Source organism: Pleurodeles waltl, chromosome 8, assembly GCF_031143425.1.
Source record: "Pleurodeles waltl isolate 20211129_DDA chromosome 8, aPleWal1.hap1.20221129, whole genome shotgun sequence".
Lineage (NCBI taxonomy): Eukaryota > Metazoa > Chordata > Amphibia > Caudata > Salamandridae > Pleurodeles > Pleurodeles waltl.
The window spans coordinates 1,147,626,585-1,147,641,742 of NC_090447.1; the positions used below are offsets into that span (position 1 = coordinate 1,147,626,585).

At 44.7% G+C, this 15,158-nt stretch overlaps 1 protein-coding gene across 3 annotated transcripts in view; it reads right to left on the reverse strand.

Annotated features, from left to right (window-relative positions):
- RB1 (RB transcriptional corepressor 1) overlaps window positions 1-15,158 on the reverse strand; it is a 776,914-nt gene that overhangs the window by 94,074 nt on the left and 667,682 nt on the right. For all 3 annotated transcript variants that reach the window (XM_069205380.1, XM_069205381.1, XM_069205379.1), the window contains 3 exons: window positions 15,002-15,150; window positions 1,867-2,012; window positions 1,350-1,454 (listed from right to left, as the gene is read on the reverse strand). In XM_069205380.1, the coding sequence (XP_069061481.1) occupies window positions 1,350-1,454; window positions 1,867-2,012; window positions 15,002-15,150 (400 nt within the window). The remainder of the gene's footprint in view (window positions 1-1,349; window positions 1,455-1,866; window positions 2,013-15,001; window positions 15,151-15,158) is intronic.

Sequence of the window (15,158 nt, forward strand, 5' to 3'; positions counted from 1 at the left end):
ATGACACGGAGAGTGTCATTACAATTATAAGGAACCAATCAAAAATGAATTGGTTAGTGGTAGAACACAACAATGGAAATAGACAGTTATAGATTTCACAGGTTGGTCTTTTTTAATGTTAGGCCCTTATGTAACAATAATGTTTAATATCAAAGTGTAGGATAAGTAACCTCAAAATTATATAAAGGACATTTGAACGTGGAAGATGTTCTCCTCTTTATTTTTTAATCACTCAGGATGAGAAGTATTCCAACAATAGTAATGGTGGTAATATTGCTTAATCCCCCCAGAAGCACTCATCACCACTATTCAACAACATATGAAGCAATATGTTACAATGGATTAAAATATAAGGGAAACTAAGTGAGACAGTGAATGTATCATAAACTCAACCCCATTCGAAGTTAGCAGATGTGCACAAGCATTCAATCGGAATGGGTATTATATTGGCTGGCAATATTAATGTAAGGAGCAAGTGTGTGGCACCTTCACACGTTTGTAGAGCAATGGTTGTATGTACCATGTATGGCCTATTGGTAGACTGAGGGCTTGGCTGTACTGCTAGAACAATAGGATGATTTTCAGGAACACTTTATACATATATAAGCACTTTATAGATACATCTGTAAAATACCCAGGTTATCTATGGAAAAATAGACAAGCACTTTTGCCTTGTGACACATTAAAGGAATTCTGCATTTCTTGTCTAAACATATTGAAGCCTACCAAGTTCCTTGAGGAATAAAGATGTTTAACGCCGGTATCACGAACAAATGACTCACAGTGAAATACTTGAGCATTTTAAAAGGCCCATAGAAATATTTTTACAAGCAAAAACAGGAAAACTAGATGTTTTGCTTAATTTTTTAGGTAGAGTAACGGTTAATTTAGTTAATACTGCAGAGCAAATAATGTTCAAAGTTTTCAGTTAAAAAACACAAACTGCAAAGGTAGGGGGTACTTTATTTGACTAAAAAGCAAAACAGATGCAGGTGGGAAACTCATTACAGGAAAAAATACGTTTGCCAGTATGTTTATCATTTCTAGTGGAAATTTCATTTCAAGAATTAAGTTGCAAAGTTTAGTTCGTCAGTGTCTCGGGGTTTGCGTTTATGTGATTTGTCCGATCACCATAGGTCTATGAATTATGACAAGGAAGAGGAACTAGACAGGGGTGGGTTTTACAGGAATCCTATGCTCAGTTTCCCGTCTCTATTTTAGGAGAAGTGAACCGCTGCAAGCAAGACGTCCTTTTAAAGACACAGTGTACACACACATTAAGCAGCAGGAGCCAGGGATTCCAGTTGTAAGCACTAGAGGACAAGGATCAGACACACACGTTTCCTTACCTCCTGGTTCGTGTTTGGGAGTTCTTTGTACGCCGTAACGATGGTTTTAAATCTCAAATCTATTGCCTTTACTTTACAAATGGCATACATGGAGCACATCATAATCTAAGCGAAAAGAGAGCAAAACATTTGCAATTAAAAACATATATAAACGTGTTGTAGGCACAGAGGAGGAAGAAGAGACAAGCAGCACTCACAGGAAGAAGGGTGGGCGAGAAAGAGACAGAAAACTGAGAACCAGTTAGAGGCAGGCAGGCGAAGAGAAGCAGAATTTCCAAGGCCAGTTGAAAAGACATGAAATAGAAATTTCAGAAAGCTTCCACAGTGAGTGCGGTAGGCACGTGGCAGTGGCCCGTCGGACATGGATGGGGTCAGGCCACTGGGAAGAACACCACATCACAGGCACGGAGGAGAGGCAGAGGAATTCCGTAAGAGAAACTGCCACTGTGCAAGAGTGTATAGGAGTGGCACCTTTTGAAACCAAAGTCCAAATAAAACACACAAAATGAAATAGTACCTGATCTAAATGTCGATCCTTCATTAATTCATACTCATTTTGCAGTGTATGCTGAAAAAGTGTCCAGATTATATGCTCCAAATCAGGATGGTCAGACAGGAGTCGCGAACAAAGAGTGTTCGTTCGCAAATAAGCCAGCCGATAGACTATGTTGGATCAAATAAAATGGAAAATTAAAAACACACAGAAAAACCAACTCTCAAACTGCAATAGTGCATATATATATCATCAATCAAAATATAATTATATCATGTGCTACCGTTTAACATGGTACATTTTAAGAAATTAGAGACCGATTCGTTTTTACAAAGTGAAATAATTTTTAATATGTACAATAAACATGAAAATGCAAACTATTTAAACAACTAACCCCAGGGTTAGTTAAACATAAAGATGTGTTAATGCTATATCCAAAACATTATGTAAATACACCATGATTAATCTATGCTAATATGTGCGCTTTATTCAGCATTTGATACTCGTACCAAAGGAAATGGTGACTGCAAAACTCCGAATTAAGCTTAGTTTGTTTTGTAAATATTAAATAAACCTAAAACAATGTTAAAAGGGGACCCTCTTTACTTTCAGTTGTCAGTGAGAGCAATTCTCAAGCATTTTCTGGGTGGCACAATAAAAGAATTAAAAAAGTCATGGTTTTACAGAGGATCGCCATACAGATAGGTGGACAGGGCACTTGCCTGTGCCCCTCACGGAGGAGGTGCCTGGAAGAAGGCGTGCGCTCAAGTAAGGGAAGTGGAAAGCAACATGAGGTTCAAACTTACTCAGTTTTATTCCTTACACCAAGCCTACCTTACTCCGCTGCGTTTACACAGGATTAATAGCGCTGGCTCAGAGGACTGCTGCACTGTGGGTTGACCCCAGTGGACTTCCGTCATATGACATGGGGCTGTGGCGCATTACGAGGGTACTGGATGGAAGTCTTGAGAGCATTATGGGGAGTCACAGGGTGCGGGTGAATTCCTCCATGGAGCACTGCTTGATTGGGGTGCTCCCGTCACCTAAACATGGGACCCGAATACGTCATAGGTTTGAACTTTTGTGACTGGTGCTAGGCAAGACGAGCCTGGTCATACACTGGACACAACCCGCAGCACCAAGTAGGAGTAAATGGCCGACAGATGTGCAGGAATGGGGTGTGGCAGAGGGGAGATGCCTGCGAGCTATATGCACTGATGAGAATGCGGAGTGAGATCTAGAGATGTGAGAGGATATGTTGAATGGGTTATCGGAGGTAGATTTGCTGGCACCTGTCCCATTCCTCCAACCCCCCTTGTTTTGGGGTGCCACAAACAGGAGGCACCTCGGGTAGAGGGTTTGGGGGCTGTAACCATCCTCGAGCTTGGATGAATCCACACATTTCTCACGCTTCAGAGAGATGGTGAGGGTGTGTGGGGGATATTGTGTGTCTGCACACCCTCCTGTGTCCATTCCCTTTGCTCCCCTTCTGTGCCCCTACGCCCCCATGGTCTGTTTCATACTCTGCCCCTCTCTACTTCTCTCCGTTGTGTCTCGTGGGATACATGGGATCTTCTCACTCACTATGGAATGCCACTTTTCGTATACTGCTGCTGTAAACTTTAGTATGAAGATTTTATAGGTATATGCTGCATTTGTTTTGTAGTATTGTTCATGTTGTGCATTTGATTCCTTGATCATTCTGCAAACGTGTTAGATGATGTGCTGGGCACGTATTTGCCCTGTGTGGCTACACGATACCCATGCTACTTCCATGTGCCTTTCTTCTGAACCAACTGCTATCAAAAACATGTTTTCAAAAAAGAATTATTAAATGTAAAATGCCGCAAACACAAAAAACAAGGACAAGACAGCTATCTTTTCACAGTATAAATAAATCGAAAACTTAAAGTTAAGAGCAGTGTACTCTACCTAAGAACTCAAGACATCAGGAGCAATGCCTGATGCACACATTGTCAAAACTCCGCCAAACTAGAGAACAAGAGGATGCGTAACTAGACCAGGGGCAGAGTTATGAGTGGTGCAGCCAGTGCAGTGGCAACGGGATCGAGAGTCAGGACGGCCCTCACTGCACCTGCTGCTATTTCTCAAACTAATGGATGAGGCCCATGGGCTGACTATGAGAAGCTTAGATGCCTCCCCGTCAGGTATCAACGGCTTTGTATGTCCTCTGCTTGCTCCCAAAGGGGCTCTTGTATCTGATCAAAGTGGAGAACGACATCTACCCCCGAAAAAGTGGCTTATGGATCAACATCTACTCGATTGCTATGGTTGGAGCGCAGTGTGGTCAAGGCCCGGCGTGAAATCCGTATGACCTATTATGGGTGTCAAAGCAGAGGGAAATGAGGTCAAGCCTTTGCGCACTACTATGCTATCCCATACTTTCAGCATGTGTAGGAAGTTGGCTCTGTATGTGCTATTTCAAAGTAAGGAATAGCATGCACAGAGTCCAAGGGTTCCCCTTAGAGGTAAAATAGTGGTAAAAATAGATAATACTAATGCTCTATTTTGTGGTAGTGTGGTCGAGCAGTAGGCTTATCCAAGGAGTAGTGTTAAGCATTTGTTGTACATACACATAGACAATAAATGAGGTACACACACTCAGAGACAAATCCAGCCAATAGGTTTTGTATAGAAAAATATCTTTTCTTAGTTTATTTTAAGAACCACAGGTTCAAATTCTACATGTAATATCTCATTTGAAAGGTATTGCAGGTAAGTACTTTAGGAACTTTAAATCATAAAAATTGCATGTATACTTTTCAAGTTATTGACAAATAGCTGTTTTAAAAGTGGACACAGTGCAATTTTCACAGTTCCTGGGGGGGGGTAAGTTTTTGTTAGTTTTACAAGGTAAGTAAGACACTTACAGGGTTCAGTTCGTGGTCCAAGGTAGCCCACCGTTGGGGGTTCAGAGCAACCCCAAAGTCACCACACCAGCAGCTCAGGGCCGGTCAGGTGCAGAGTTCAAAGTGGTGCCCAAAACACATAGGCTAGAATGGAGAGAAGGGGGTGCCCCGGTTCCGGTCTGCTTGCAGGTAAGTACCCGCGTCTTCGGAGGGCAGACCAGGGGGGGTTTTGTAGGGCACCGGGGGGGACACAAGTCCACACAGAAATTTCACCCTCAGCGGCGCGGGGGCGGCCGGGTGCAGTGTAGAAACAAGCGTCGGGTTCGCAATGTTAGTCTATGAGAGATCTCGGGATCTCTTCAGCGCTGCAGGCAGGCAAGGGGGGGATTCCTCGGGGAAACCTCCACTTGGGCAAGGGAGAGGGACTCCTGGGGGTCACTTCTCCAGTGAAAGTCCGGTCCTTCAGGTCCTGGGGGCTGCGGGTGCAGGGTCTCTCCCAGGCGTCGGGACTTTGGATTCAAAGAGTCGCGGTCAGGGGAAGCCTCGGGATTCCCTCTGCAGGCGGCGCTGTGGGGGCTCAGGGGGGACAGGTTTTGGTACTCACAGTATCAGAGTAGTCCTGGGGTCCCTCCTGAGGTGTTGGATCGCCACCAGCCGAGTCGGGGTCGCCGGGTGCAGTGTTGCAAGTCTCACGCTTCTTGCGGGGAGCTTGCAGGGATCTTTAAAGCTGCTGGAAACAAAGTTGCAGCTTTTCTTGGAGCAGGTCCGCTGTCCTCGGGAGTTTCTTGTCTTTTCGAAGCAGGGGCAGTCCTCAGAGGATGTCGAGGTCGCTGGTCCCTTCGGAAGGCGTCGCTGGAGCAGGATCTTTGGAAGGCAGGAGACAGGCCGGTGAGTTTCTGGAGCCAAGGCAGTTGTCGTCTTCTGGTCTTCCTCTGCAGGGGTTTTTCAGCTAGGCAGTCCTTCTTCTTGTAGTTGCAGGAATCTAATCTTCTAGGGTTCAGGGTAGCCCTTAAATACTAAATTTAAGGGCGTGTTTAGGTCTGGGGGGTTAGTAGCCAATGGCTACTAGCCCTGAGGGTGGGTACACCCTCTTTGTGCCTCCTCCCAAGGGGAGGGGGTCACAATCCTAACCCTATTGGGGGAATCCTCCATCTGCAAGATGGAGGATTTCTAAAAGTTAGAGTCACCTCAGCTCAGGACACCTTAGGGGCTGTCCTGACTGGCCAGTGACTCCTCCTTGTTTTTCTCATTATTTTCTCCGGCCTTGCCGCCAAAAGTGGGGCCTGGCCGGAGGGGGCGGGCAACTCCACTAGCTGGAGTGTCCTGCTGGGTTGGCACAAAGGAGGTGAGCCTTTGAGGCTCACCGCCAGGTGTGACAACTCCTGCCTGGGGGAGGTGTTAGCATCTCCACCCAGTGCAGGCTTTGTTACTGGCCTCAGAGTGACAAAGGCACTCTCCCCATGGGGCCAGCAACATGTCTCGGTTTGTGGCAGGCTGCTAAAACTAGTCAGCCTACACAGATAGTCGGTTAAGTTTCAGGGGGCACCTCTAAGGTGCCCTCTGTGGTGTATTTTACAATAAAATGTACACTGGCATCAGTGTGCATTTATTGTGCTGAGAAGTTTGATACCAAACTTCCCAGTTTTCAGTGTAGCCATTATGGTGCTGTGGAGTTTGTGTTTGACAGACTCCCAGACCATATACTCTTATGGCTACCCTGCACTTACAATGTCTAAGGTTTTGTTTAGACACTGTAGGGGTACCATGCTCATGCACTGGTACCCTCACCTATGGTATAGTGCACCCTGCCTTAGGGCTGTAAGGCCTGCTAGAGGGGTGTCTTACCTATACTGCATAGGCAGTGAGAGGCTGGCATGGCACCCTGAGGGGAGTGCCATGTCGACTTACTCGTTTTGTCCTCACTAGCACACACAAGCTGGTAAGCAGTGTGTCTGTGCTGAGTGAGAGGTCTCCAGGGTGGCATAAGACATGCTGCAGCCCTTAGAGACCTTCCTTGGCATCAGGGCCCTTGGTACTAGAAGTACCAGTTACAAGGGACTTATCTGGATGCCAGGGTCTGCCAATTGTGGATACAAAAGTACAGGTTAGGGAAAGAACACTGGTGCTGGGGCCTGGTTAGCAGGCCTCAGCACACTTTCAATTGTAAACATAGCATCAGCAAAGGCAAAAAGTCAGGGGGCAACCATGCCAAGGAGGCATTTCCTTACAGCATGGACTTGGTGACTGGGAAGAGTACAAGCCCCAAGCACGTTGTAACCGTTTCAGGAATTAAACTTTGCACAGGCGTATGCCCGCAACCACATGGTCCACAAAGAAGAGCCAGTGTTTTCCAGATTCAGCCCTGGACCATTCTACCATATAGCAGTGGTGCGCTGCTTGGTTCAGGATGCTCAGTCCCCCCAGTCCTCCCTTTGCAAAAGGCCGATAGCTTTGCTCACAATTCATTCGTGGGCACCTGTCTGCTCAACAAAGCGGTGCTTTGCCTGTTGTAAAGCTTTGATCATTCCAATGGAAGGTTCGACCAGAAGGGGCTAAAAAAAAAAATTAATTTGTAGGAGAGCAGCCATTTTGAGCGTCCCAACTCGGCCGAGCCACGAGAAGTGATATAATCGCCACTGGGCAAGGCCGCGGGTGACCTGTAGGAGCAGGTTTCGGTAATTTAGTGTTGCAGTATCTGCCACTATTAGAGTCAGTTAGATCTCCAGATAAGGGTTAGAGGTCGAGCTGTAGTGCTGTGCGGCCATTCAGACAGCTGTGTGTACGCTTCAGGTAGCAGCCTCCATCGCAACTCTAGCTGTGGTTTAATGCACGATGCCTGTCATCTTGTCTCCAACGTTGCAGCACAATCCCAGTATCCCGTCAGCCTCGGCCTGCCAACCCGATGTCTGGCTGGTTTTGTAGTTTGTAGCAGTGTGGGGGCTTGGGTTCCGGGAGAAGCAGAGTGGACCTACCTCAAGCCCCAACAGGAGGGCCGAGGGGGATCCGCAGGTGGTGGGGATGGTGGGCTGGAAAACACATCCTAGCCATCTGCCTTCTTGGCCTTTCCTGCCATTTTAATCAAAAGAGTTGCACTTTGGGACATGTTGCCTTACTTTTAACCTTGTGAGGATTGACTGAAAAATCTCAGGATACAACAATATATGGGCGGCTAAAAGCCATGAATAGCGGAAGTCGTTAAACATGTGGGGCTTCATAGCAGCTACATTATTTAACCCAGGCATTTCACTTAGCAGCATTCTCTTCAAACACTTCAACAGTTGCTATCAATCCTGTAAGGACCATATGGCTTTTCTTTTTAGGGTCGAGCCTGCATCGCATGCGTATCGCTTGCGAGACGCTTTAGGAATTAGAAAAGGGCTCGGAGACCCGTTCACATCACGTCAGTGTCTTTCATTGGTTCGTGGGCTTGCCTGATAAAATCTGATTGCTTTCATTAGTGTAAGGCATGGTTGTGGACTACTTTTTCTCTATTTTCGCAGCGCGATCTCACTTGGCAGAAGTCGAGTGCTCTGCATAATATCGACCCTGTTACATAGTTAATTGCACACAATAGACATCCAACTCACAATTGCGAATATTGCAACTTTCAAGCAGATGTTAAAGAATGTAAATTTCAAATCTTAACTACCCGCTGCATTCTTGATCCATAATGGATACAACGTGGCCTATTTACAAACTGCATGTTTTTTTTAACCATTTGTATTGAAAATACCGTACTGCAACACCCTGCAGAATACAATGCAGGAGCATTAGTCACTGAGACGTGTAAATCCCATCATAAACAAAGCAGGATGTGTGGGAAGAATTGCAGGAGTAAACGGTTCATTTCTTATTCAACATACAGTATAACAACAAGTGAACCAGCATGTTATGAGACTTTTACCTTCGTTGCATACTCATAACTATACAACATCCTAGACTGAATCTCGGGTTAGCCCAATATCTTGTGTTTACGCAATCTATGGTGGTGCTTAGGGTGGGGTGACCGTCACTCGCGTAATCAGGGGCTGCAGGTGGCCTGACTGACTGAAATGAGGATCTTTAGGCATCGTCCGGGGTGACATTAGGTGTCAAGGAGAGAGTACGAAGTTCAAGTATTAATGTTTCACAGTCTGCAACTATGGGATATTTCCGGAGGCCTCTACTTTCTTCTCATCTCATTGCTACGGTTTCCACTCGGCCCCACTGAAGTGTTGCTGCTCGCCAGTGAGCTGCACTAGGTACCACCTGGGATTTCCAATGCATAGTTATAAGTCTAGGGGGCACTAGCAGCACCAGATCAATAAATATTTTGTCGGCCTTGGTGACTGGTGATTTGTGGAAGAGGCCAAGCAGCGCCCCCTCAGTGAGCTCAAGTTAGAGCGCCCTGTAACCCCTTTCTATTTCGTTGTGTATTTGGGCCCAGTAACCTACTACTTCTGAACAGTCGCAGAACATATGTTTCATGCCAACCCCTAGTGGCTGACACCGTGGACATGCTGATGAAGAGCCAAACTTGCAGGAGAGGGAGGCAGGTGTGGGGTACGCTCTATGCAGAATATTATGCTGGATATGTTGAAATTTCACGACACTCGCCTGGTGTATTATAGAGGTGTCTCCCATTCCTTAATAGTGAATTCTTTACCCAGGTCAGTCTCCCACTCTCTACGAGTTGCAGCTAAGGGGTCCTGTGCAGCATGTGCAAACACTCAGACCAGCCATGTAATAAATTTGCTTCCTTCACCCATCATGCACAACAAATGTACTAGCGGGTGGGGGTCTGGTTCTGTGTCAGTGATGCCCCATAGACAAAGCGCCTCTGCAAGCAGAGCATGGGCCAGGAAGTGTCCGGCGGGCAACTCAGACTCCTCTCGCCGATGCTTATATGTTAGGAGTGTGCTCACCTGAAACAGATCACCTACTGTATCCACACCTACCTCTGCCCATGTATTCAGCCCCAATTCTCCCAGCATATAACGGAAGGTGGATACTGACCACAGTGGTATGTCTGGCGAATAAAGCGGTATCTTTGGTATAAGTTTCAGGCTACGCCCAAAGCTTTCGAACGCGATCTTCAATAAGCTATTCGCCATTGGCGGGAGGCGCACCTGAGGCATAAAGAGGCGTTGCATCTCTTCTTGCACCTGTGTAGTGGGTAGGGGGCTTACCTCTTCTGTGTATCGCCCCACCATCCAATATGTGTGACATTGTAAATGCACCACCAGGTAATAATATTCAAAATTTAGGGTGCCTGAGCCGCCTTTTGTTATGGAGAGCGGTAGTTTTCAAAGTGCTACTCAGCATCTACACCCTTGTTCCAAAAAAGGACCCTAATGTGGAATGGAAAGCATGAAAGGTAGACAGGAGTATACTGAGTGGTAGATTCTGAAAGAAATGTAACCCCTGGGGTAACATCACCATTTTTGCCAAAGACACCCTACCCTGAACGGTAAGGGGCAGCGTGCTCTAAAAGGCTATCTGAGGCTTTATTGCTGCCACTGCTTTTGTGACATTACCGTCTAGTAAATCTTGTTTGATGTGGTAGATATTAATGCCTGAATACCTGAATGTGTGGCGTTCCCATTGTAGTCGGTTTCCCTCTATTTGAAAGTCCTGCAGAGGGCAGTACGGATGCAAAGGGAACAGCCAAGACTTTGCCCAATGCACTCGCAACCCAGATGCCATGTAGAATTCCCATAATTGGGTCTGGATTGGGGCAACGCCATTACGGGTGTCTTGGATATAAATCAGGACATCGTCCGCATATAATGAGACTGTATGAATTTTCCCAGATATCGGGATACCCACCCCTAATTGGTGTGGTTTCTGTGCTAGGGGCTCCACGGCCAGTGTGAATAGTAGAGGAGACAGCGGGCAACCCTGCTGCGTCCCTCGTTTAATCTGCAGTGGGGGTGAGATCCATTGCCCTATTTGGACTCTTGCCATTGGGTCTATATACAGCAGTCTTATCAAAACTTGGATCATCCCCATGATCCCAAATTTTGTCAGAGTGGAGAAGAGGCAGCCCCAATCTACAGTATTGAACGCATTTTCCAGGTCTAGGACCAGGCATGCGGAAAAGGGCCAGCGGTGTGGGGCCTGTTCCAACACTCTGTACAGTCTGTGAATATTTAGCATAGTGGGTCTCCCAGGGATGAACCCATTTTGGTCTCTATGTACCAGCCTCTCTGTTAGTCCCTGTATACGGCCTGCCAATATTTTGCTCAGTATCCTATAGTCAAAGCCTAACATGGATAATGGGCAATAGGAAACCAGTCTTTCTGGGTCTTTACCTGGTTTGGGAAGGGAAACCAATAACAATTCCCGCATACTGCAGGGTAGGCGACCCTCATCCAGGGCTGTTGTGTATAGTTCAAGTATTCTAGGTGGAAAGCTGGTGTTCGTATGTTTTGTAAAATTTGATAGGGGGTCCATCAAGGCCGGGTGTTTTGTTGGTGGCTGCTCCCTGAATCGACCCTCTAACCTCCTGCAGCGTGACAGGAGTGTTGCGGTCTTCTCTCTCCAGTGGGGTTAGACTGGGGAGATCAACCGCCTCCAAGAATCTGCGTATGTTGTCCTGCCTAGTATTACAAATTGCATGTTGCAGTATGTTTAATAGTACTACAGAAGTACTATTCAATGACTACAAAAAGACAGTCAGAAACCTACATATGGAGGTCTTGCTTGCTTATCTTTCATGTGTGTAGATCTCTGCCCCGATTGTGAAGATCCTGCACATGTATGCCTACAATTTTCTAGAAAATGCGGGAGGGATAGGGTAATGGCTAGAAAATAGTGAATACTTATGAGTAAAATGGGTGTACAGGCTGGCCTGTCATTAAAGGCTCTGCCCCCTCCCTTTTGCAAAGCTGCGCAAATGTCGGACTGACACTCACCATCTCAGGGTCGGGCAGCCAAGTGCTTTACATGCGCTAATGTGCATGCGCCTGGTAGTCTTAGCCAAGCTTTGCCAGGCCGGGAATTTCATAGCCGTGAGGGCAGTGACCTCACCAGCACAGCAAAGTCCTGTTCGATGCTCCACCTCATGATGAGGAGCGTCAGTGATAAACATCAGCTGTGGGCGCATCATGCTTAAACCCTGGAGAGCCCAGGGCTGACTGTCTGACGATGATGCTGCACCACAGTCTCACTGACCTCACCCCACTCTGTAACGAGTTAGGGAAGATCCTCCTCTCTTTAGCTGACCGATGACAAGATCTTCCCAGAGTCCATTCTGGCACCGAAACCTCCAGCAACCTCTGAGGCCATTCTATTTCTCTTTCCTTCCAACAGCTGTAGCACGGTTAGTGCCTCTGGTGAATGGGACTGTGCTTGTGAATGTGCTTGGGAATGGATGGGTATGAGTGTTCATGTGGATGGGTGAGCAAGAGTATGTGTATGCTCTTGCAAGGGATGGGTGGAATTGAGCGTTTGTGCCTGCCCCACTACTCATAACATTACAGATCACCATTTTAGGTGTTGTTTAGGGAGGAGTAAAGAGGGGCTTAGGGAGGGCAAAAGAGAGATTTAGAAAGGTACACACACCCACCCACAAAAGAGTAAGCTCATTCCTACTCACAAACTGCACTTCTAAAAGTATTAAAGCCAGAAAGATACTGAAACAGTCATAAATGCGCTCCAGCTCAGACCTGTAGTAGGTCAAGTCCCACACATGGTCAACCACTGGTTCTGCAAAATCGTCCCAAGGAAAACGATAGAGACAGGGACTTAAAATAGAAACCCATAGAAAATTATGTTAAAAAGCATTTAATTATTTTGACATTTAAAAAAATATATATACATTTTATGTTAATTAAATATACATAAAAGTTTTAATATAAAAGGTTTTAACCTTTTTTCCCAATCTAAAAACAAATTTAATTTGATTTGAAAAAATAATTTAAATTATTTACTTAACTTTTAATAATGTTTAATGCTTAATAAATATAAACATTTTACTTCAGCTGGGAATTTTTTCGATAAACCTCAAATATTTTTCATTCAATTTAATATATTTAAATTCAAAATTAATAGTGTTGTAGCTTTTGCCCAAAGTGACCCAAAAATTATTCAACCCAAGATATGTCGGATTAATCCTAAAAGATGCCTCAACGTGGGATTGCTCTCACCCAAGTCACCTGATCTGACCAGTGAAGTAAGTAAGAGTAACATACAAGTTTTTTTTAAAAACTCTCTTTATTAGTGCAGTGATCATCATATAGTTGGTTCGACAGATAACAGCGGGCTACCATGTCGAGTTTGTTGCAACACAGGTAGCATAGTACAACCACTCCAGGGAGAGTGCAATACAAACTAACATATGAGCTATTGAACAAGTTACTTACCTTTGGTAATGAAGTATCTGGTAGAGACAAGATCTAGCTGCAACTTCCTTACCTTAGAATGTCCCAGGCGTCAGACTGGATCAGGAAGATTTTTGAGTGAACAGTACCCTTTTGTGCCTTCAGGTGGCTTCGTTTGGTTCCACGTGGTGCGGTCGGCGCCGGAAGCGACGTTGCGGTCACCTACATATGTGCCACCTCAGTGCACGGGCATCAGTTTCTTTTCACAATGTTCTAAGTCAGGAGCCCACTGACATTGGTGTGTCCAAACTAGGGCCCTGAAAGGGATCATCCCAAACTGCAGAAATCTGTCCATGGCGCGGAATAGGCAGGTCTGTAAGGAATCTGCAGCTAGATATGGTCTCTACTAGATAATTTGTAACTGAAGGTAAGTAACTTGTTCATCTGACAGAGACTTCTAGTTGCAGATGCTTTACCTTTGAATAGATACCCAAGCAATATCAACCCCGGTGGTGGGCAGCGGACACATTTGTTAAACTAGGAAGCTCTGAGGACTGAACGGGCGAAATGCCTGTCCCTGCGGACCTGACTCTCCAGGCACTAGTGTTTGGCAAACGTGTGCAGGAATGCCCACATTGCTGCCTGACAGGTGTCCAGGACTTAATATAAAATGTTTTAACCTTTTTTCCCAATCTAAAAACACATTTAATTTGATTTGAAAAAATAATTTAAATTATTTACTTAACTTTTAATAATGTTTAATGCTTAATAAATAAATATAAACATTTTACTTCAGCTGGGATTTTTTTCGATAAACCTCAAATAATTTTCATTCAATTTAATATATTTAAATTCAAAATTAATAGTGTTGTAGATTTTGCCATTTTGAAATAAATGAATACAATTAATATACATTCAAATTCAATTTTTTTAAACTATTTTTTTAAGTTTGAAAAATTAGTTTCACTTTACTATAAACAAATTTCCACTCTGGTAGTGAAGGCCTGTGAATAGTTACTTGTACTAACTGGTAAATTTGGCTGCACCTCCTAGTTTGAGATGAGGGGTAAGCAAGTCTAGCATTTGCTGTAAATTTACAATATAAAATGGTGAATAGACAAAGGTAGTACATTTACTGTAAAGTGCAAGAGTAAATTTGCACGTGTAGATTTAATTGTGTAAATTTACCTGTGTGAATAGACCACCAATGTGACTTTCCTCGTTATCTGAATTAAATTATGATCATCTTTGTATTTGTGTATACTCTGTATACAAAGCCCTCTGAAGCACCCAAAAGGTTTCATGTTGGCACTATACAAAACACAGAAATAAGCAGGGGATGTAGAGGCTTGGTAAAATGGCACGTACATGGATTTCCGATTGAAAACTATACAGAACTTTCAGGTTTTCTCATGTAAGGAGAGACGTTTGTGAGCAACTGTAGAGTATGCCTTATAAATGTAATTCCTCTTTTACTCATCGAGTGCAAGTAACTCATCTTGTCATGTTTTTATTTGTATTCTGGGACTTGACGTTTTGCTTTTTTCATAATCATTTCTAGACCACAGATGCCAGAATGCAAATTAAATAAGTAGGAGTTCAGAAGTGCCTCATGTCACTTGAAGCTTTCACTCAAGTAAGAATATTTACACAAAAAAGTAACAGGATCCTGAACGCGGACCAATAAAATATTTCACTCCGATACAGACACACCTGCACATGCATGTTTCAATCGTAGGGTGTAGCTTGACTTTATTTTATCAAGTCAATGCCTCCCTGGACATCAGTGCCCATACTGTGCCTTTAGTTAAAAAGGAAGCCACAATTATCACATGAAAAAGGCCAAACACAAACACAAAGTTATAAGCCTTACTCTTCTGTTTTTATAGCCCATGCCACTTTTACTGTTTTAATTATTCCAGTGGAAAGAAGTTGCATGGTCCGTCGGCAGCTACCCTGATCAATAGGGGTTTGCGTTTTACATACCTTTCTTGTAAAATAGTGATAACGAAGTAGACCGTTGTGTTGGCTGAGGCTGGGGTGCTGGAACAATGCTACTCTCAGAAACAGGCAGGGTGGGAACTGCACGAGATGTTGCTACGTTCCTCCTGGGTGACCTTAGGGGCGAGAGGTAGCTAGAGAG